The sequence below is a fragment of the Jatropha curcas genome, chromosome 6, assembly GCF_041381405.1.
Source record: "Jatropha curcas cultivar XTBG-Jc1 chromosome 6, XTBG_Jcur_1.0, whole genome shotgun sequence".
Lineage (NCBI taxonomy): Eukaryota > Viridiplantae > Streptophyta > Magnoliopsida > Malpighiales > Euphorbiaceae > Jatropha > Jatropha curcas.
In genome coordinates, this window is record NC_143156.1 from 554,911 (window position 1) to 575,840 (window position 20,930).

The window sequence follows — 20,930 nt, forward strand, 5'->3', positions numbered from 1 at the left end:
AAAAAAGATATTAATTAATTAACTCATTAAAGAAGAATAATTATTTTCAGAGAAATTGGTTTAGAAGTTCAAATTTAAAATGCCAGTGATTTTGATAAAATTAATGAACAAAATTAGTATTGTTGTTCTAGTTTATATTAATAATGTAGATTATTAAATTGTTGATGAATTTTTTCGAAAATTCAATTTGTAAAAATGTTTCATTAGAGCTATAAATTCAATTTTGATGAACTTATTGAACTTTATAAATAAGTTTCTTCTTAAATAAGATAAGCCGCAATCACTAATTATTGTATTAATTATTATATATTAATCCAAATTAATTTGAATAAAACAAAATATAAATATAAATTTGATTAGATTTTTTTTTTTTAACAGACAGTGAGTTTAGCTCTTTACTGTCTTTTGTGTTATGACTTGTGAGTCGTGCGAGTACTTTTTGTTTGACTAATGTTGTAATAGCCAATGAAATAGTGCCACGTAAGAGAAAAAATACAATGTTTCAGAAGTGAAACCTATGTACTTGAGTTGAAGAACATTGCGCTTATTTGTCCGATTTTTAACTTGTTTTCCATTTATTTTTTTTTCCAAAGATAAAATTGCAGGTTATTTTTGAGATTTAAACTTAAAATTTTGGATTAAAAAGATATTAAAGATTTAAATTTAAAAACTTTATATGGATATTACAAATTTAAAATTTAAAAATTGCATAAATGACAATGCAATTACAGTGAAGAGAGAAAGAAAGAAATGAGAGTTTTTATTGTTTTTTAGCATAAATCATAAAATTTATTAAACTGTACATGAAAAGTTAACATAAAAGATCCTTAAACTAACTTCAATGCATGTAAGAACAATGCGTCACCTTTGAACTCTCTGAACAACTCCTATAGAGATGCTTCCATTTCATCGAGCTCTGCAATATCAAATTTTCATTGAAGAAAATAAGCATTGGGTTTTCTGGTTAGAAAGAAGAAAGAAAAAAAAAAGATAGCCATAGCTAATACCTTCTAGGGTGAAGGTTTGGCTCACACCTATATTACATGCAATATTAGGCAAACTGTCCTCTTGGACTCGGGACAACTGGAGAGGTGTAATACTTGCAGTGCAGTGTGATTGGCCATCCACTCTGGTAAATATCTTAAATTAGGGCACAATTTAATTTGGAGATGTTGCAAAGTAGTAACATATTGAAGCTCTTCTGGTAGAGACACCATTTGGTAAATATGGTTAAGTTGAAGGGAATGAAGGCTTCCAAGGGCTTCCCATTGCATAACGGACATTATCATTCTTGAGCAATACTCAATTTTTAGGTGTAGCAGAGAAGCAAGGCTTGGCAGCAGCAACTTTGGCATTCGGTGAAACTCATCAAGATCCCCAATCGCCTAAATTACTAGAGCTTCCAATTGAGAAGAAAAAGAAGAAGATTCTGATTCATAAACCATCGTCAACATAAGCATCAGCTCCAATATTTTCATGCTGCCTTTTTCCAACCTCAATATCTTAGGAAATGGAAATGGCGGCACTGAAGTCAGGTTAGGGCAAGACCTGATAAGCAAAAACGAAGACAATGGAAACAAACTTGCTCTGCCATTGATGTTGTTTGGGTGTCAACATACCATTCCTTTAAATTAGGGCAATTTGAGATGCTGAGATGCTTTAATGAAGGAAAAAACAATGAATTCAGCTCTGTATCTATGTACTCTAGAGAAGTTAAAGAAGAAATGTGCAAGCTTGTAAGAGAAGGGACGTGGTTAAGTGCAGGGAGATATTGGATATTTTTGCAGTTAAAGATAACAATCTCTACTAAATTTGTAAGGGAACTAAGCCACAGCTTGGACACCTGGATACTCTGTACAAGAACAATTCAAACCTTTCGAGATTTTGATGTGGCCTTAAAGCTTCTAATGCCATCTCTACACTGTCAACATCATTAGCACTAACTTCATAATGATCATCTGGAACTAACTGGATCAGTTCTCTCCTTATACTCTCCAAACATTTGGACATGACATCCATTCTAATCGCAAGACCCGAAGATGTGTCTTCTCTTTCAAATTTGCTGCTTGAAAATCATTTTTCCCTCGCAAAGAGCAAATTTGAAATTGTCAGACGTCTGAGAGGCAGTCGACTGCCTCTCAGTTTATTCAAGAACTGCAATTCATGGAGTCCTCCAACACAGGAATATCTTTGGCAACTACAAATGTGCATAAATTCTCAAGGCAGGTTAGTTTTCCAATCCCAACTGGCATATGAGTTAATAACCACATCTCTATGTTTAAGATTAACTAATTTATTAATGTAATTTGGCAATTCTTTAACTCTCATACAACTATCCAACTTCAACACTTGCAACAATCTGGTAATCGAGTAAGGAAGTCTTTTCATACCATAATTGTCTGAAAGATCAAGATACCTTAAATGCTTCAATTTGTCAATGGAATCTAGCACTTTCTCAATCTCCATGCTTTCTTCTTCCCTAGAGGCTATGTATCCTAGATCTAACATTCGTAAAGATTTAAGTTTGGAAAACATTCCATGCCATTGCCCTTGTGCCCAACAATCAAACGAACTGCCTATAAAAAGAAATGTTCTTGTCTTTCTTGCATTGAGCAAGATAGATGAAAGTGAATTGATTTCTTCTCTCCTAACAAATGACAAATGTCTAGTGTTTTTGCCAATAGTCGCTACATTTGAACTTGAGAAAGTGATTATCTCATCTCCTGCAACTAATTGAGCAAGATCATGCATCAAATCATGCATTTTACAAACTATATTTCCTGATTCATCTCTTTCAACTTGTTGAAAAAAAGACCTGGAAAGAAGATCCATAAAATATGCAAAACCAATTTCTTCAAAACTTTGGCCAGAATTAGACAAATCAATATACCCTTGTGCCATCCAAAGAAACATCAGTTTTTCTACCTCAATTACGTAGTCTTTTGGAAATATACTACAATAAGCAAAGCAATGTTTCAAATGAGAGGGGAGATGGTTATAACTCAACTTAAGAGTTCCCAAGATATTACCATCTTGTTGAGAGTTCATTATCTTTAAAGATATCCACTCAGAAATCGTACTTACAGTAATAGACCTCCTATTGATCTTATAGCTAAAGGAACCCCTGCACACTTTGCTACTATCTCCTTTCCAGTTGTTTCATGACTCAGACTTGGCACTTGTCCGTGCTTAAATGCCATTTGTTTGAACAATGACTGAGACTCGATTCCAGATAAGCCTTGCAGTTCATATACATATGAGTGTGTCAGCCGAGCAACTGTCATAAGACGTGTGGTGATCAGTATTTTACTTCCTTTTGCACCACCTATTAGCAAATCCTTTAAGCGAAACCATTGTTGAGGATCCTCATTGCAGACATCATCCAACACAATCAAATACTTCTTTCCATTAATCTTTTCACAAAGTACATTTTTCAATCTATCCATTTCACAGTTACTATATCTCTCACCAGTCATAGATTCTAAAAGTTTTTCAATTATGAGTTTAGCATCAAAATTATCAGACACACATACCCATCCTTTTAGCTCAAAATCTGCTTTAACTTTCTCATCATTGTATGCAAATTGAGCTACTGTTGTCTTTCCTAATCCTCCAAGACCAACTATGGAACAATTGATAAATTCTCTTCATCAGACCATAAAAACTCCACAATTGTATTATTATCATTTTCTCTACCAGCGACTATTTTAGGCAAAGACAAGTGAGTTTGCCATCTTTGCCTAATGATTGCAGATTTTCTCCACTGGACGTTGGTCTAAGTGGAAAATTCTATCACCTTTGATTTCAACCAATTTATCTCTAAGGTCTTTGATCTTATGGCCCACTTTGAATCCATAAATAATCTGATTTGAATGTGAAAAGAAAAGACGTACCTCCTTCATAGCTTTATTGCCAACCATTACTTGTCGCTGCTGCAGTGTCCGTAGAGAAATCATCCAACAAGTCATCTGCATCATAGAGCACTTCTCTCAACCTTCCAAGCCATATTTTGACTTCATTATTCTCTAAGGACCAAGCCATATTTTGACTTTATTATTCTCTAAGGACTGCTCCTCGGCATCAAGAAGCACAGTCTTGATTGTAGTAACTGTGTTCTTGAGTTTCGTAAGCTCATCTTTCACTCCGCAAAACAGCCCAATCTCCTCCAGGACACGGGGACCGGCCTTCATAATGATTTCCTCAGCAATGTTGAAGAGAACTGCTTCTGCCATTTTTTTCTTAGTGAGTGAGTGGAGAAAAAGAAAAGCTACGCATAGAATCCACTCTTTATTTTTGAGATTTTAAGAGAATGTTTGTTTTGTTGTATGGCTTATTTTGTAAGTATATATACATTCAGAGCTCCTGCTATATATATATATATATTGAATCAATGCATAAATTCTTTTCTTTGAAAGGAAAAGAAAAAGAATTTAAAGCATCTGTTGTGAGCCCCTTATGTATCTATACACTAATTGCTCCCCATGTAAAGTAATTCTCTCAAGCACGCTTGTGCTGCACTTTGCACTCTGGAATCACATTCATAAGAAAAATTTTGAATTGCTCATAAAAAAAGAAGCCCCTGATTTTTAAAGTTAAATTATTTGAGTGCTGTTAGTTTAACATTTTGTTTTTAGTTTTATGGATCTATAGATGTTAAATGGTAATAAATAACCTTTCTTTTTTTAATCTGAAGCAAATTCATTTCCACCAAACTAATACATATTTGGCAATTACAATATTTCCAATGACTAGTTAACTAGAACCTATACATGCATATGTAAATTTCCTACAGCTAGTCACTACCAAGTTCTTTGTCCACATGGTGGCTGTGTTGTTGAATCACTAAAACTGAACTGGTTATGTCCAATTCTGAAGAAGCTAACAAGTCCCCAACTCTTCCAAGCTCTGGACACTCTTCCCATAACCGTAAACCAATCAACATTGGTATATTCTCTCTCCTTCCTTTCCCTACTAATATTAAACAATATGCAATTCCCACCTCTCTTAAAGCTGCTGATGTTTGTCCTCCATTGTCCACATACTTCTCTGCGTAAGAAGCTCGACCACATTTCACGTACCTGATCAATTAATTCCAGTATTAGGTTGTGTTCGGCAACAGCTTTTTAAGTAGTTTTCAGCTTTTTGACTAGTCAAAATGCTAAACGCTACTTTTTATAAGGACTATTTGCCAAAATTAGTTGTTTTAGTAGCCGTTAATTGTTTAGTTAGTTTTTTATAAAACGCTAAAAGCTAAACGTTACATGTGTTAACTCTTCACAAAATACTATATTAACTTCTAGAAGCTAGTCCAAACTGTAAAATATCATTTGAATTAACTTTTAGCGTTTTATGAAAAACTACTTGAATAATTAGCGGCTAAACGGTATCAAAACAGCTAATTTTGCTTATCAGACCTTAAAAACAAGAAAACAACAAACAAAATACCAAAGAGATGGCTTGGCAAGAACCCAGATTACCTATTTTGGAACTCCTCGAGAGCAGCATCATCCAACTCAGTCTCAACTTCAGGATCTGATATTGCCAATAAAACTTCATTATTTTCACTAGCAGCATCGTTACTCAGCTTAGGAAGCTGTTCTTTCGAAGCAGTTGGCAAGAACCGAATAACAGTCAATTTAATATAAGGATGCATAGCAATTCTTTTACTACAAGCCAATGCCTCTCTATCATCAGGACCTCCAAAAAACAATGTAGCTACTTGCTGCACTAGTTCCGATCCAGGCTTTTTAAATCCAGTTTGTCCTCTATCTACTAAAATCCCCACCGTACATGGTGCATGGCGAAGAATTTTCTGATTGCTAATCCTAATATCTTCCTTCCCATTTTCCAATTTCTCATCAATTCTTTGACGCTTGTGTAAATGGATAAATATAATCGATGCTCGAAAATCTACTGCTGCTATGCATACATCTTCGTACATTTTTTCAAATGATGCAACCACTTTATTTTGGTTTATCAGAATTTTAGTATCAACTGTAAATGCATCGACAACATCATTTATTTCTAGAACATCATTTCCACCATATTCTTCTTCGTCGCTAAATTGATCCCCATCTTGCAGTTGATGATACATTAGTTTTGTTTTCCTGTGTTTTCTAGGCAGCTCAACTAAATGCATCAAATAAGGAGTGGTCGGTGCACTCTGCGAGCCGCTCATTGCTGAAATTAGACCCACTGTGCTTGATATATGTCGAGAGCCATACACACAAGCAAGCATTCTCAGCTCTTTGTCTGTGTCATATGATTCAAGTAAGGTGTCTCTATGAGCAAAGTAATGTTCTTTCGTTTTCAACATAAAAACTACTACTAATCCTGCAATTAATGTGTCTAGTACCACTACAATTATCACCAAACTATGAAGTTTTCGGTTCCAAAAAGCCTGCAAAAATTAGCAGTAAAAAAGATTTAATGACATAATGAAAATAGTTTGTACTAATTATGGTCAAATTATAAGTAAACTTACAATGAACTTTGGAACAATTTCAAGAATTAGAAGTTCAGAATGGCCTTTCAAGTTGAGTATGAAAGCAAGAATGACACCTTCATTCTTTGGAAGATTCAAGTAATGAGAAGCAGCAAGAGTTCCAACAAGTTTTCCTCCAGTACTTAAAACGATCATAAGGGTGATCAAAGAGATATTCTCCCGAGTCGAAAACTGATAAACATCGAATTGAAATCCTACGTATCCGAAGTAAATTGGAAGCATGAAATTGTTCACAGAATAGGTGAGTTTACGCAACAATGTCCGCGAAGTTTTTCCTTCTCTAGGGAACATTAATCCAAGTAGAAAACAAGCAAGTGCACTTAAATAACCATTTGCTTCTATCAGAATTGCAACCCCTATGACAAGGACAAAAACAACAAGAACTTCTGTATTCGACACATATTTTTGGTTTTGGTTCCTTCTGTTAAACCAAGAAGCTAAATACCTATTCAAAATAACAAGTGCTACAATTGAGAGTAGACAAAGAATCCCATATCCAAACATTTTCCAAGATTGGACAGAAATGTACGTAGAATATAACAATATACAAGACATTTCATTTACTATTGCAGAAGCTATTCCTAATCTTCCTACATCTAATGTATCAATTTTCAATTCTGCTGCTAATTGGATAACAACAGGGGAGGCTGAGTTTGCTAGGATTAATGGAACAATAATAACCAAAGACCATCTGCTGAAACTAATCTTTAATAAATGGAGGACAATCAAAGCAGAAGCTGCTCCAAAAACTGTGCATACTATTAAACCCCCATAAGCAATTATGCTAGCAGAACGCAGGTTTCGCCTAAAACAACCAACATCTGTGTTCAAACCAATCAAGAACATAAAAAAGACTCGAATATTGAATGTCAGAACTTTATAGTATTCTACAGATGAGCTCTGGATGAAGAATTCTTTAAGTTGATCGATACGACACAACAATGAAGGACCTAGCACCAATCCAGCCTGCCAAAAACAAATAACCGGTTAGTTTTTATTTCCTTCCATCTGTATGATTTTATAGGAAAGAAAGAGAAAAAGATTAGAAGAAGCATACAATAATATTTGCAATAGGTCCTGGTTGTCCTGAAGGTGTCAAGATAAGATGAAATATGTGAGAGATTACAAGCATGGCAGCTCCTTGCATGCCTGTTGTAACTAATGGGTTAAATGGATCTTCCCTGCAAATTGCTTGCCTTGCAAATGCTGCATCCATTGCTCAAAAATGGCAAGGAAATAAGTGTAATAAGTTGAGAAAAGAAGATGGTAAAAGCTAAAAGCTAAAGAAATGGAGTTAGAAGCATTGTAAGAGAAGAGTCAAAAACTAATATCCATTTTTCTTTTACACCATTTTTTCTGCTTAGGAGCTATCTGTGGTGTGGGATTATCACCTTCAGATCAGAGATTTCTTGGATCAACTTTGTTTGCGGGACTAAGATTAATGCATGGATTTGAAATGGTGACCAACCAACTCCTTAGCGTTCTCCTTATTTCTCTCAAACAATTAATGGAAAACAACTTCAACTTGAGATCAACTGCCTACTTATTAAACTTTTATAAATCATAAGGTTTTCCTCTTTTTTTTTTTTTTTTTAAAAAAAAAAAAAAAACTTTTGAAAAACTTAAATAAAACTAATAAAATCAAAAGATATTTAAGTGATTTCTAAATGGATGTCATCAGAAAAAATTATTAGTGAACAATAAAAAAAAATGTAAAAGTCTTTATAAAACCATGTTTCAATTAATTTTCCATATCAGGTTTTTATTGGAAAATAATGCATATTTCCATGGAAAAATAATTTTTGAAGGGAAAACAAAACTTCTCTGATAAAAAATTTAACATGAAACTCGCCTGAAACGACTGAGGACTGATGCGGGCGTTCTGTCGTTCGTGAAAATATTTGCTTGAAACGACCTGTGGTCTAATAGTAAAACAAGTTTGAAACGATCCATATTTGTGTCGTTAAAGACTCGCGAGCAGCAAATCTTCCAATTAGAAAAGCGGCAATTAGGGCTTTGCATATCGAAGCAGATTACAGAGCAAAAATGGCATCTTTTGGCTCTCTAAAATCTGCAATCTACGATAGAGAAGAGAGAAAACAGTAACTTCTATAATACCTCCTTTTTTTTCTTCCTCAACTTCAATGGAATTAAATACTGAAACTCTGTTATTGACAGGCAATACCAAGCTCACATTCGAGGCCTCAACGCCTACGATCGGCACAAGAAATTTGTGAATGATTATGGTAATAACGAACTCTCGTTTCATCAATTAATGCTTTGAAGCTTTGAAATATGAAAAAAGGATTTGTAAACCGAATTAGGTCTAAAACTTTTTTCTTTTTTTCCATTTTTGTTAGTTTAAATATGAAAGATATATGGAATTATGCAGATAAGAGGGTTTTTTTTTTTTTTTTTTTTCATTTGATAGTTGAAAATGGACATAAATGGAATTATGCAAATAGGGAGGTTTGTATTTGTGGAATCTTTTATGTCCAAAAGCAAATGGATGATGAACAATCTCTTCTACTAAGAACGGAAGGAGGCTACAATCATCCATATATTTTCTTTTCTTAATGTAAAAATTACTTCTTGTGACTTTTTTTTTTTTATGTGCTCTGTGGCCTATAGGTGATTAGGCCAGATTATGGTTTAATAATGTAGATTTGTTCTGAATAATATATTGGTTTTCTTGTGGGTATAATCTTGATGCAGTTAGTTTCTATGGGAAAGAGAAGTCTGCAAATGTGAAGCTGCCAGTTAAAACGGATCAGGACACGTTAAGAGAAGGATACAGGTTTATTGATCTTGTTTCAAGAGTCTTGTAATTTACTTTTATTAGCTGATTATCTTTTGTCAACAACTTGACTTTTTGCTTCTAAGTTAAGCTCTTCCGAGTGTAGTGTACATGGCATTTGGAATCTGTTTCTATAGAATTTGTCAAAACAGACCAATGATGGGGATTCCCTTTGTGTATTTAATGATCTGTTTTCTGTTTTTAACATGAAACTTTAGCATTGTCTAATGATTACCACTTCTATTGTTTAAGGTTTATACGAACCGAGGAAGATGACATGGATACATCCTGGGAGCAAAGGCTAGTTAAGCGTTACTATGATAAGCTGTTTAAAGAGTATCCTTTCTTAAAACATCTCATTTCATTTTCTCTGAACAATTTATTCTTTTTTTCTGGTTGTAAACCATATTCTTTGCTGCTACTATATTCATTATAATTACATTAGCAAACTCGTAAAGCCTTTCCTGTTGCCTTAAACTATTTGAAGATACTGCATAGCTGACATGTCTCAATACAAGAGTGGCAAGGTATGTGGTCATCCACTGTATAAATATTTCTAGTCTTAGCTGTTTCCAGTATCTGTGCTCTAGATGGAGCTATTGTTATGCTAAGAGGCTGTTTCACTTAAAAATAAAAAAATAAAAAAAGAGAGTTTTGTGAACTTCATTTCATGTACCATATTGTCATTAGTCTAAACTTCTATGGAAAGGCTAATTATGAGAAACAGAATGATGCATGCCTAGTTTTGCTGTAAAGAACTTTAATGTTGAGTTGCATTGTATTTTAATAACTTTTCTCCTTTTGTTAAGTTTTTCCTATAGATTGGTTTGAGATGGAGAACAGAGAAGGAAGTCATATCTGGGAAAGGTAATACAATTATCTTCATTCATTATTTTATTTATAATCTGTTATCTCCGCAATGGTTTATCGTAGAACCTGTATCATTTAGGAAATAATTGAGTGAACATGTCTTTACTTCTTTTTTTTTTTTTTTTTTTTTTTTTTTTTTTTTTAAATTTGATATGATTTGTTATGCATAACCAATATCACCTGAAATTTAAATAGTAATGTGTTCTCAGATGTTATCAATGAATTTTATAACTTTTGTATCTAATTTTCCTGTCAAATCCATTATGTGTATTTGGGACATGCCACTGTAGTCATTTATGATGCACAGACATAGATATAAATTATATTTTCCCTTCTTATTATTTGGCATCTGCATACCCATTTTGTTCCTTGAACTCTTAAAAGGACGTATGTTTGTTTGATATTACAAATTGACTTTACCTCTTTCTGTCAGGGCAGTTCATATGTGGTAACAAACATTGTGATGAGAAAGATGGCTTGGCAAGCTATGAGGTAAGCATATCTACTCTTTAAATTCTAAGCAAAAGTACTTTGGTGTCAAGATCTTTTATGAGCTTGTTCATCATTGTGGCATCATGGCACGTTAATGTGCAAATATGGCTTACCTGTTGCTTTAGTTTTATTTTATGCTTTTGATCATAATGGAACATGTCCATTCAAGAACCATCGTGATGCATGACTTGGTTTGACCTGCCATGACGTCAACAATTCACATTTTTCCTCTGATATATTGCAGGTGAACTTTTCTTATTTTGAAGCTGGTGAAAACAAGCAAGCCCTTGTGAAGTTGGTAACCTGTGAAAGGTGAGTTAGTATACTGGAAGCTAACTACTGCATTTTTATTTATTTATTTGAGGACTCTTTTGTTTTATGCAATCCATTTCTTTTTTCATGTAACCTGAGATTACTTGTCAATAATGTATTCTTGGTTGCTATTCTTTATGCTGAGTGATTCTAACAGATGTGTGGAAAAGCTTAACTACAAAAATAGGAAAGAAAAAGAAAAATTAGAGAAAAGGGATGAGGAAGAGCATAAAAGAAAGAGGTAGGGACTATGGACTCTCTTAGGTTCTATTTTACCTGTCAACACATTACCACAGTTAAATTATGATTATCCCAACTTCTGGTGTATAGAGGCTGACCAACAGTTTATTTTCAGGGAAAAATCAAGAATTGATGATGATTCAGATAATGAAGGGAGCAGAGAGAATAGGAAAAAAGGTCTATACATGCTACTTATATTACTTCAACTACATTTACTCTTCATTAGACGACGCACTGGGATGAATGGCATACGAGTGATCCAGTTGAATTAATTCCACAAATTTGATAACTTTGTATGCTAATGGGAAATACACGAAATAGCTATTAATTAGTAGACAATCTCTTCTCTTCTCTTCTCTCTCTCTCTCTCTCTCTCTCTCTCAACCTTAGATCTTGTGTGCTTACAGTTACAATTTGTGCCTTTTTTTTCCCCTCTGAACAGGTAAACAGGCTTCAATATCAGGACATGATCATAAAGCTGACGATGAAAACTTCGATGAATTTCTTGAGGGAATGTTTCCATAGCGAGGTGGCTGCTGCCATTCCTGAAGGTTAATGATCTTATGTTCGACGAAATACTATTCTAATTAAGACGCAAATGGAACCCAATTGAGCTGAAACATAAATGTTCCTTTTATGCAGGAGCATATTGATTTACCCTGTAAAGTTTCATAGAAACATTTTGTTTTAGTTTTATTAGCAGATTTTAAGGTGGGAAAATGCACTACATTAAGTCTTGGGAAGAATGAAGTTTGCTCAATGTATTGGCTTTTCTATCGAAGTAACATCAGACTCCCAATTGGGTTTGTCTTGCATTTTTTTTTTTTTTTTTTTTGAGGGGAAAAAAAAATTGTAGGCATCACTTTGTTTGAGGTAAAGTACAAATTAAATAATTAGAAAAGCCTAGTCCTTTTTTCTGTTGAGTTGCTTTCTATATTTTATTTTTTTATTTATCTGATCAGACACATTCTCTGCTTTTGTTCAGGATGTGTCTCCATAATCCCCAGGTCATGTCATCATCTCCCTGAGATGGGGAAGTTTCATGCACTTTGTGGAGGGGAATGTTGGTGGTTTGTTTGGTTTGATTTGAAAAGATTTGTTCAAATTAAATTAATCATGATGGGTTATTGAAAAAAAAAAAAAATACTACAAATCATATAAATCTATATAATATATGTGGTTCGATTCGATTGGCTGGGACCTGGTTTTGCCAGATGTTGTTAATATTAGCCTCCGATTTCTACGTGGCTTTCATCTCGGTGCTCTACATGCCAGCCTGTGCACACGTGCCCAGTTCCTCCATTCACATGGATTTTGACCTCCACTCCTTTTGCATCCTTAGAATTGACTTCACTTAAAATTAAATTAAATTAATAAAATTAAAAATATACGAAATGAATGCAATTATATTAGAGTAAATATAAATTTTAAACTAATCATTTATACAAATTTATAATATAAAAGCCTATAAACTTTTAATTTAATGTATTTATCATTCATGCTAATGGTTGTAATTAAACTTTTTAAAAATAGGTATAAAAGTTTCAATCTTATTGGTCTGAATTTTTCTTTTTAATATTAAAAAATTTAAAAGATTATAAATCAAAAAAATATTAAAATTTTTTATTTTATTAATATAAATAAAAAAAAAAAGTTAAACTCAATTTATAATTAATAATTTTTATTATTCTAATGCATTTACAACAAAAAAAAACAAAAATGTGGACCGGGTCACAGATGGCTGCTACCTAGGATGAAGACAACAACGTCGTCATCAAACGGGGGTATCGCCGTTGACAATTTCATAGTGCGACAGTACAACGTGGCAAAGTATAAAGTCTGTGGGTCCATGTATTAGTCATTATGATTACGACACGTAGCGTTATCTATACATGTGTCAGTGCCGGCAAAATTCCCACCTACATGACTTTTAATTTTATATAATTTCTTCTTTATGTTTCAATTTCTTTATTCTCCACTAATCCAAATTAATTATTATTGTTGTATGTAATGTCGATATTACCCTTTGTTCCAATTTTTGTAAGATTGGAGTTGCATAAAATAAGTTTTAAAAATTAAAGAAAAGAGAAGAAGAGTTGGCAAAAAACAAAAATATCAATTTTTAGGGTTAATAAGCCCCAATCTCAACAATAAAAAATATTAATTTTCAGTATTTTAGTTATGATTTTAAACTATAATTATTGAATTTCAAAATAATACTTCATCGAACAAATTTATTACACTTTTAATTTTCAATTGAAATTTTATATGTCAAATATTGATTATCAACTGATCATCGAATTAGATTTTTGTTTTTTATTTTACAATTTTATTATATGATTTTTATAAATTATATTTGCTTTATCGTGGGTTAGAAAATAATAAAATTTTAAACATTCTTAATTTTTTCCACATCATTATTTACAAAATAAAAAAAAAACCAAAACATACTTTTTAAAAGTACCTTTAAATTAATTCCAAATAAAATTTAAATTAGGCACTTAATTATCAATGTTATGTTTGTATAATGTGTAGGTACATTGTCTTGAAAAGATTGAGAATGTAAAATTTAATTATTTTTCAAATTATGACATATATACTAGGAAAAATAAAATAAAAAGACATGTTAAAATGTTGTCTTTGTTTAAATATGGCATTTGAAAGGAATTAATTTGAGCAACTTGACTTTGCAAGCAACAATACATTGACTAATAAGAAATAAAAAGTGTTGAGACCGACTAATTTTCTAGTATGATATCAACTTATCAACTTAAACTTGTACGATATTCAAGTTAGGTAAATGTTTAAAGTTTAGTACTCAAGCGTTTCTAAACTCTAAAGGAAACTCCACAACTTGTGGAAGAAAAGTGCCTATGTCCCTCATTTGTGGGACAACTTTGTCATCTACTAATCTTGGACTTCAATTTGTAAATAAGTTTTTCTTCCATTCTTTATATTTTCTTTTCTTGGTTTTTTCTAGAATAAAGAGAGAAATTATGGGTTCTTTCACCTTTCTTGTTCTACATGTGTGTAGCTTTTGGTAACTTGATCTTGTACTTTGTAGGATTTCAACTAATGTATTCACTTGCTTTTTTTCATTTTTACTTTGGTTTTTGAACCTAAAAAGAAATGGAAAATAATATTTTATGTGTTTTTTTTCTTTTTTTCAAATATATAGATTTGTTTCTGAAATTTACGCGATTTGCTTTGCGGTAATCTCAAATTTGTAGAGATTTCACGACCCTATACTTTCACATTTTAATAATAACTATGTCATTCACCCAGATGAAATAACTTTATAAGAGTTCAATTTTGATTCTGCATCTTTACATTTTATTTTGGCGAGAGATATAGTTATTATTAAAATATAAATGTGTGACATCGTGATAGGTTACATATAAATTTGAGGATGTCACAAGACAAATCGCATAAATTTTAAGAACAAATATATACATAGTTGCCCATTTCTTTTTGGCAATGATAGATTGATACTAGTGCAATTTCTTTTGCAATCTTCCATTCTAAGGAATTTCATGATCTATGGAAATTGTCTTCCACTTTTGGTTGCTTACCATGCTTTTTTGAGCAATAATGATGATATACAATTTTTTATTATTTTTTAAATAAATCAATTTCTAACTCATGTTGTTTTTGTTTTTTTTTTATATATTTTACCATTTAAATTCACTTTTTTTAAAAAATTAACTTGCCTAAGTAACAAGCATACATTGAATGTGGAATTATATATATTTTTCTCTTCACTTGATAAAAAATGAAAATGCTTATATATCATGAGCTAAATATAAATTATTAGAGTTTGTAAGATCGATTTTGTTGTAATAAAAAAATATATCTCTAGCGGAAAAAAATAAAGATAGTGAAAAATAAAATATAAAAAGAAATGACGAGGGGTAGTTTTGTCGTACTTGAAAGTCTACACCTCATGTCCCCAAATTTATCATTTTCTTCCTTAGAACAGACAAAGAGAACGACCTTTGCGTGAACAATAATTAATTAATTAATTTAAAATAAAAAACAAAAAATAATTATCTCCATTTCTTCAAAATACCTATTTTTTATATGTATATATATATATATTGTTCTCTTTCTCAATCGAAATGCGACTGTGTCTCTCTTCAGGTTGCACGGGAAAAATAAATAATAAAAAAAAAAGAAAATAAGAAAAACTGGACCAAAATCGATGACCTTTACGTAGATTCTCCAAGCTTCAAGAGCTCTAGGGTTTCAATCTCACAGTAAGTAATTCTCTTATTAGCTGTTGAAATTTCTGTTTTTCTGTTCCATTTCGATCAAAATTTTGTCTTTGGATGTCTTAAGTTTGTGTTTTTTATAATGGTTCCCCCCAACCCCCTCTTCTCTTCCCTATTGGGTGGAAAATTTAAGGGAAAGAACAGGAATTTGGAAAGTTTTGGTTTTGGGTTCTCGAGAGAAGAATAGTATATCGCTTTCTGGTTTTGTATTTTATTTAAGTTTGTGCTTAATGGAGTGGATTTTAGCAAAATTTGAAGTTGAGTTAAATCTTAATTTAGATGAAATTTTTTGTCTTTAGTTTAAAGTAAAGTGCTTTGTATAAGGATTATGAATAGTGGTGATATTTCTAATTTTGTTTATTTTTTAATGTTCTGTTAAACTTTTTCTTCTATTAACTTTTTTCTAAAATTTGTGTTTCAATCCTGTATTGTAGTGACCATCAGGAATAAGATGAATATGTTTTTCTTATGGAAGGTTTCTTATATTAGTGTTTGTGAGTTGTGGCATGCATATGTATGAAATTTATGCTTTTGTTTTCTGTTTCCTTGCTGTGTGGAATTCTATGCTCAGGATATTTATTCTTTTCATATGCTGTTCCTTTATCTAAGGTGTTATAGCTGTTCTGACAAGTTATGTTTCGGTCTTCTTTTAGAAGGAAAAATATTAAGAAAGGTGCAGCACCATAAACTTCTCAGCTTCACCATTACTACCTATATTTCCTTTCCTTCTTCAATTTTTTAGCTTTCCATGACTTAAATGTAATGTTCAACTTTTTCCTCATTATTATTTTTTTTGTTGTATTTCAGTTTCTGGTAATTTTTATTTTTATTTTATTTCAGTAGAGTGGTTGGGGATTGAGCTGTTGATATTTTTCTAGGAAGAATTGAATAATGCCTGCTAAATCTGAAAATGAAAATCATCGGTTAGAACAGACTACACAGACTGTGTTGCAATCAGCCATATACTCTCAACCTTGGTGGCGAGGAGTTGGGAATAGTCTTAACTTTGGTGAAACTGCATCAAAATCATCTTCAGCTAAGAACTTGAATGGTTCTCAACCTGATGGAGCCATCCAGTCCCAAGCTAATTCTGGCTTAGATAATGGAGCCAACACCAATAAAGATGTGCAGATCAGCGTTGCATCACAACCTGGTACTTATGCTTCTTTTTATCATTTTATTGTTAGAAATTTCACATGAAATCTTCTTTTTCTCTTTTTTCCTGTTGAGGGTGGAGGTGAGAATGTGAGGGGCATGGAATTGGCGGGTGTTGATAAATAAAAAGGGTTTAATGATATGTGAATATGATAGCATTCCTGTGTATGTTGAAGTGGCAGTGTCCACCACATGTATTGTAGAGTATGAGGCAATGCAACGTGCTCCTAAACATAGATGTATAAATCTGGAAGGCAATTCTTTATTTTCCCCCCCATAATTAGATAGTATAATAAATATTTCAGATAACATTCTTTTATGAATTTCCAAAAAACGAGGAAAATGTAAAGAAGAATGGATATAAGTCCTGTCTTTCATTTTCATCTTTTCAGTTCCATGACTCCTTTTAAGATCCTTGAACTCTACACTTACTGCCAGACTCCCTTGTGTCTTTCATCCCCATAGAAATTAGTGTGAATTTAACAAATCTCCTAATGTAACGCAGATAACGAAAGAAAGCTAAAAATATCCAGCAGATGCCTAATAATACTATCTTTGAAATATGTCAAGTTTGCTAGACTTTCTTTTGCGAAACTTATTTAGTATGCAGTAGCTCCATTGCTCATTGGAGCATGGAACTATTTCCATATTGTTACGAAATATATGCGCATGGATGTTTACCTTGCATAAACCTGTAACTTGAGTTCTTTTACTGAAATATTATTTTTTTTTTTCCTGTTTGCAAACAAGTCTGATGATATTTAATATAAGCTGCATAGATTATTTGCAGTATGCCTACTAATCTGTTTCCTGTATAACACTTTAGCAGATTATCCATAGACACACCTGTATTATTATATTAATGGGAGTGTTTCTTTTCTAGACCAGATGGAAGTAATGGACTAGAGCATCACCTCAAACAGGTTGCATCATCAACACCTGCTAGTATGGACACACACCTTGAACCAAATTCCCAAATGGAACTTGTCGGCCACTCAATTGTAAGATCTCTCTCACACGTGACTGCATGTCTAATGCATGCTTGCCTGTAGGTATAATCTGCATGGTGCATGCATTTGTGCACACACAGTTGTAATTGCCATCTTCAGACACATCTCTAGAATTTGACTTGTTTTCCACTTGTTCATTGTTCTCCGTTCCTGTTTTTCAGGTTTTGACGTCATATCCATATTCGGATCCACAATATGGCGGGATGTTAGCTTCTTATGCACCACAAGTGGTGGTATGCTATCCATGGTCTTTTGTTTACAGTAAATTTTAGAATAGTTAAGACAGTTGTTCCGCACCTCTTTGATATGCTTTACATTTGAAACCCAGATGGCTCCTGACCTTGCTGTTACTTTATCGATTTCTGTTTATTGTACCATCCAATATTTGCTTTTTTTTTTTTTTTTTTTTTTTAAAACTCGACCCCGGGGGGGGGGGGGGGGGGTGGTTAAATATTTTAGAAACAAAGTTTGGCTCAATTGATGAACTTGTATGGATTTTCTAGTAGTCTGCAACTGGAACTAAATTGTCAAAACTGTGGCACAAATAAGCTAGTAACATATGAAGCTGTTATTTCGCCATAGTATTGACCCATGCCCCTACGCTAGCAATTGTTAAATTGAAGTAAAGAGTTAATTGTCATCAGGCATATGAAAGTTCTCAACGTGATGTAGGTACCTTCTCAGTTATATGGGATGCATCATGCTAGAATCCCTTTGCCCCTTGAAATGGAAGAAGAACCTGTTTTTGTCAACGCAAAGCAATTTCATGGTATTTTGAGGCGAAGACAGGCACGCGCAAAGGCTGAGCTAGAAAAGAAAGCAATAAAAGTCAGAAAGGTTGGAGATATGTTTACTATATTTTTTAATTCTCTCGAATGAATTAAGTTTTCTCTGAAAAATCCTAGGTTTAGATTATACATCTGTTATTAAAGAAAGCGATAATGACCTGTATTGTTAATTCGGAGCAGCAGGTTATTTTATCTTTTTTTTTTTTATAATATTGATAGAATCTATTGATTAATTAACGCGTTTCTTTCCAAAATTAATTGCCTGTGTGCATCACTTTCTCTAGCAAAAATACTAAAATATGTTATTGGGTATTGCTTATACCAGGTTTCACCCTTATTCAGCTTTTTGTTGTTTATCCTCAGAATGAATTAGCAGTAGCATAAAATTCTCGTTAATTGCTTAATTTGCTTAACTGATGTTAACAACAACCAAGCCTTAGTCCCAAACTAATTGGAGTCGGCTATAAAAAATGAGAACCTAATAAACTTTGTGAAGATGTGAATTTGGGAGCTGTCACTCTGTGAATCAAACCAACTGTGACTGGTGCTTGGGGGAAGTTATTAGCTTTGGTCAGTTATAGAAAATTAAAGTTGTATATATCAGTGAGTTGTAGAAGTTCAGGGAGAAAAACTCACATTTTCATGGTATAGTGATGTAATAGAACCCTATTGAGTATCGATTGCCTGCATATTGGTGAGAGTTCCAGAAAGGACAAGTTCAGATGACATGAAGCATCCCATATATCAATGCTCTTTCAACTATGAAAATTTATATTTTACATATCCAAGTTCCAACTAGCAGTCTAGCACGAGTTTGGTATCCTGTTCATTCAGTTAAGTGAATAACTTCTACCCTGGATTGAAGTTAAGTTTGGGGTCATGAAGTTGAGAGAATCACATATATATCTTGAATTTGCTTAAGGAGACTAATTGTAATCAATCACCAGCTAGAGGGGTGAACTAAACAAGTTCTGATGGTTTTGTATGAATAGAAAATTAAAGTGAAAGGTGAACCAAGTTTGTTTTGCTCGGCCTGTTAGTTGCATATCATAGTGCTCTCAATATTTTGAATTTAAAGCTGTGTTAATGTAATCTGGAACCAAATGATTTCCAGTATTGTAATATGAATCTGTTGTTATTTGCTATCAGCCATACCTTCATGAGTCCAGACACCAACATGCTATGAGAAGGGCAAGGGGTTGTGGAGGCCGTTTTCTTAGTAATAAGAAGTCTGAAAGTAGTTCTTCAAATCCTGCATCAGACGAAGATGGGAGTTCAGGTGCTAATCCTTCAAGACAACCTGTCCTCTTCTCAGGCTCCGAATGGTTGCCCAAAAATGGGACTGGAGATTTGGATTCCTCCAGTTGTCAGCAAGAAGGAAAAGGGTCCACTGCTCAGGAAATGCAAGCATGCGTCTCCTCCAATGGTAATGCCCATGGACTTTCATCAATGTATCATCCACCATCAAGTGATGGCTTGACTGGTGGCTTCTTGGTTCTGCAGAGGGAAACCACACACAGAAATGGGGTCTCAAATGGTGTCCTGCCCATTAACTGACTTTCCACCTCAGGTTGTAGGGGCCCCTCCAGCAATTTTTGCAGAGGTGCAACTGTTAACTTAGACATACTCATGTTTTCCTTTTCTCCTTTTCCCTTTCCATGTCTGACAGCAGGTTTTCCCTTCTGCAGGCAAAGCTGGAGATAATCATCATACTCAACTTGGGGTTCATATCTCTCTGTGTAGTGTTTCCTTCCAGGCAATTCATTCTTGGCTTTGAATACTTGGTGCATTTTCATAGGTGACGAAGATACAGTGATCGCGGAAACTGAAACTTGGGGTCTTTATGCTGTCTTCATTCTTAAACGAGTTCGGTCTCACTTCCATTCACCTTTTCTGTAAAAAAACTGAAACTTGTATATCTACGCTGTAGGAAGTAGTGGGAACTATAGACAGTTAGTTTATATTTGGACTAATATCAAGTGTGACAGCATATTGGTTCATGACGAAAGGGTTACCTGCTGTTGTACCCTATCATCTCAACAATGTTAAGAGTTTAGTTGGAAATGGTGGTGCTTTTTCTTCTTTTTGTCACTTCCCTCAGAATAATGTTTTAAGAATTGTTTCATCTCCATATTACTAGTTTTTGGGTTGCTGTTTCCATCATGGTAAGGTAATGCATCTGTTTTCCAGGAACATGGCCAATGATAGGGCTATATAATGTTTGATCTGACATGATGAATATATACATACATGCACACACACATATATACACCCTTTGGAATGCTGGCTTATTAGCTATAAATAAAAGAAGTTTGCTTTAGTAATTAAGATTTGAATTTGAATTTTGGTGGGTTAAACTATAATAGGTTTATTTCATATTGCTTTCATCTAATTTTGATACAAGTTAATACAGGATACATTTTTTTTTAATTGATTTCTCTTGAGGCTGCGATTTTTTTTTTTTTTTTTTTTTGGTTAAGTTTAAATCCC

General features: G+C 33.2%; 3 protein-coding genes and 1 pseudogene across 11 annotated transcripts; 2 read left to right on the forward strand and 2 right to left on the reverse strand.

Annotated features, from left to right (window-relative positions):
• Nucleotides 1-1,319: 1,319 nt before the first annotated feature.
• Nucleotides 1,320-4,232, reverse strand: LOC149495180 (putative disease resistance protein RGA3; annotated as a pseudogene).
• Nucleotides 4,233-4,651: 419 nt separating this feature from the next.
• LOC105628801 (cation/H(+) antiporter 2) lies at nt 4,652-8,021 on the reverse strand. The gene is made up of 4 exons (XM_012210283.4): nt 7,563-8,021; nt 6,485-7,471; nt 5,478-6,400; nt 4,652-5,078 (listed from the first exon to the last, which is right to left on the reverse strand). The coding sequence occupies exons 1-4, from the start codon at nt 7,719-7,721 to the stop codon at nt 4,793-4,795; spliced, it is 2,355 nt and encodes a 784-aa protein (XP_012065673.1). The 5' UTR covers nt 7,722-8,021; the 3' UTR covers nt 4,652-4,792.
• A 338-nt stretch (nt 8,022-8,359) lies between these two features.
• LOC105628705 (folate-sensitive fragile site protein) lies at nt 8,360-12,483 on the forward strand. 4 transcript variants are annotated; one of them, XM_012210179.4, is made up of 12 exons: nt 8,444-8,607; nt 8,684-8,751; nt 9,221-9,302; nt 9,555-9,638; nt 9,790-9,829; nt 10,124-10,169; nt 10,606-10,664; nt 10,909-10,976; nt 11,134-11,217; nt 11,332-11,393; nt 11,659-11,767; nt 12,202-12,483. In XM_012210179.4, exons 1-11 carry the CDS (start codon nt 8,552-8,554, stop codon nt 11,739-11,741), a joined length of 732 nt encoding a protein of 243 aa, XP_012065569.1. In that variant the 5' UTR covers nt 8,444-8,551; the 3' UTR covers nt 11,742-11,767; nt 12,202-12,483. The 4 variants fall into 4 exon arrangements, with proteins under 4 accessions (XP_089579670.1, XP_012065569.1, XP_020532797.1 ...); XM_020677138.3 differs by lacking the exon at nt 12,202-12,483 and adding an exon at nt 11,859-12,139 and having other exon boundaries at nt 8,445-8,607; XM_020677137.3 differs by lacking the exon at nt 12,202-12,483 and having other exon boundaries at nt 8,449-8,607; nt 11,659-12,139.
• Nucleotides 12,484-15,312: 2,829 nt separating this feature from the next.
• On the forward strand, nt 15,313-20,531 carry LOC105628706 (nuclear transcription factor Y subunit A-1). Of its 6 annotated transcripts, XR_002283717.3 has the most exons (8): nt 15,313-15,472; nt 16,328-16,640; nt 17,531-17,643; nt 17,814-17,885; nt 18,325-18,489; nt 19,590-19,866; nt 19,944-20,043; nt 20,129-20,531. XR_002283717.3 is itself a non-coding variant. In XM_020677233.3 (7 exons), exons 2-6 carry the CDS (start codon nt 16,379-16,381, stop codon nt 19,995-19,997), a joined length of 1,020 nt encoding a protein of 339 aa, XP_020532892.1. In that variant the 5' UTR covers nt 15,313-15,472; nt 16,328-16,378; the 3' UTR covers nt 19,998-20,043; nt 20,129-20,531. The 6 variants fall into 6 exon arrangements, 5 of the variants coding, with proteins under 5 accessions (XP_020532892.1, XP_020532893.1, XP_020532894.1 ...); XM_020677233.3 differs by having other exon boundaries at nt 19,590-20,043; XM_020677234.3 differs by having other exon boundaries at nt 15,316-15,472; nt 16,366-16,640; nt 19,590-20,043.
• The last annotated feature ends 399 nt before the right edge of the window (nt 20,532-20,930 follow it).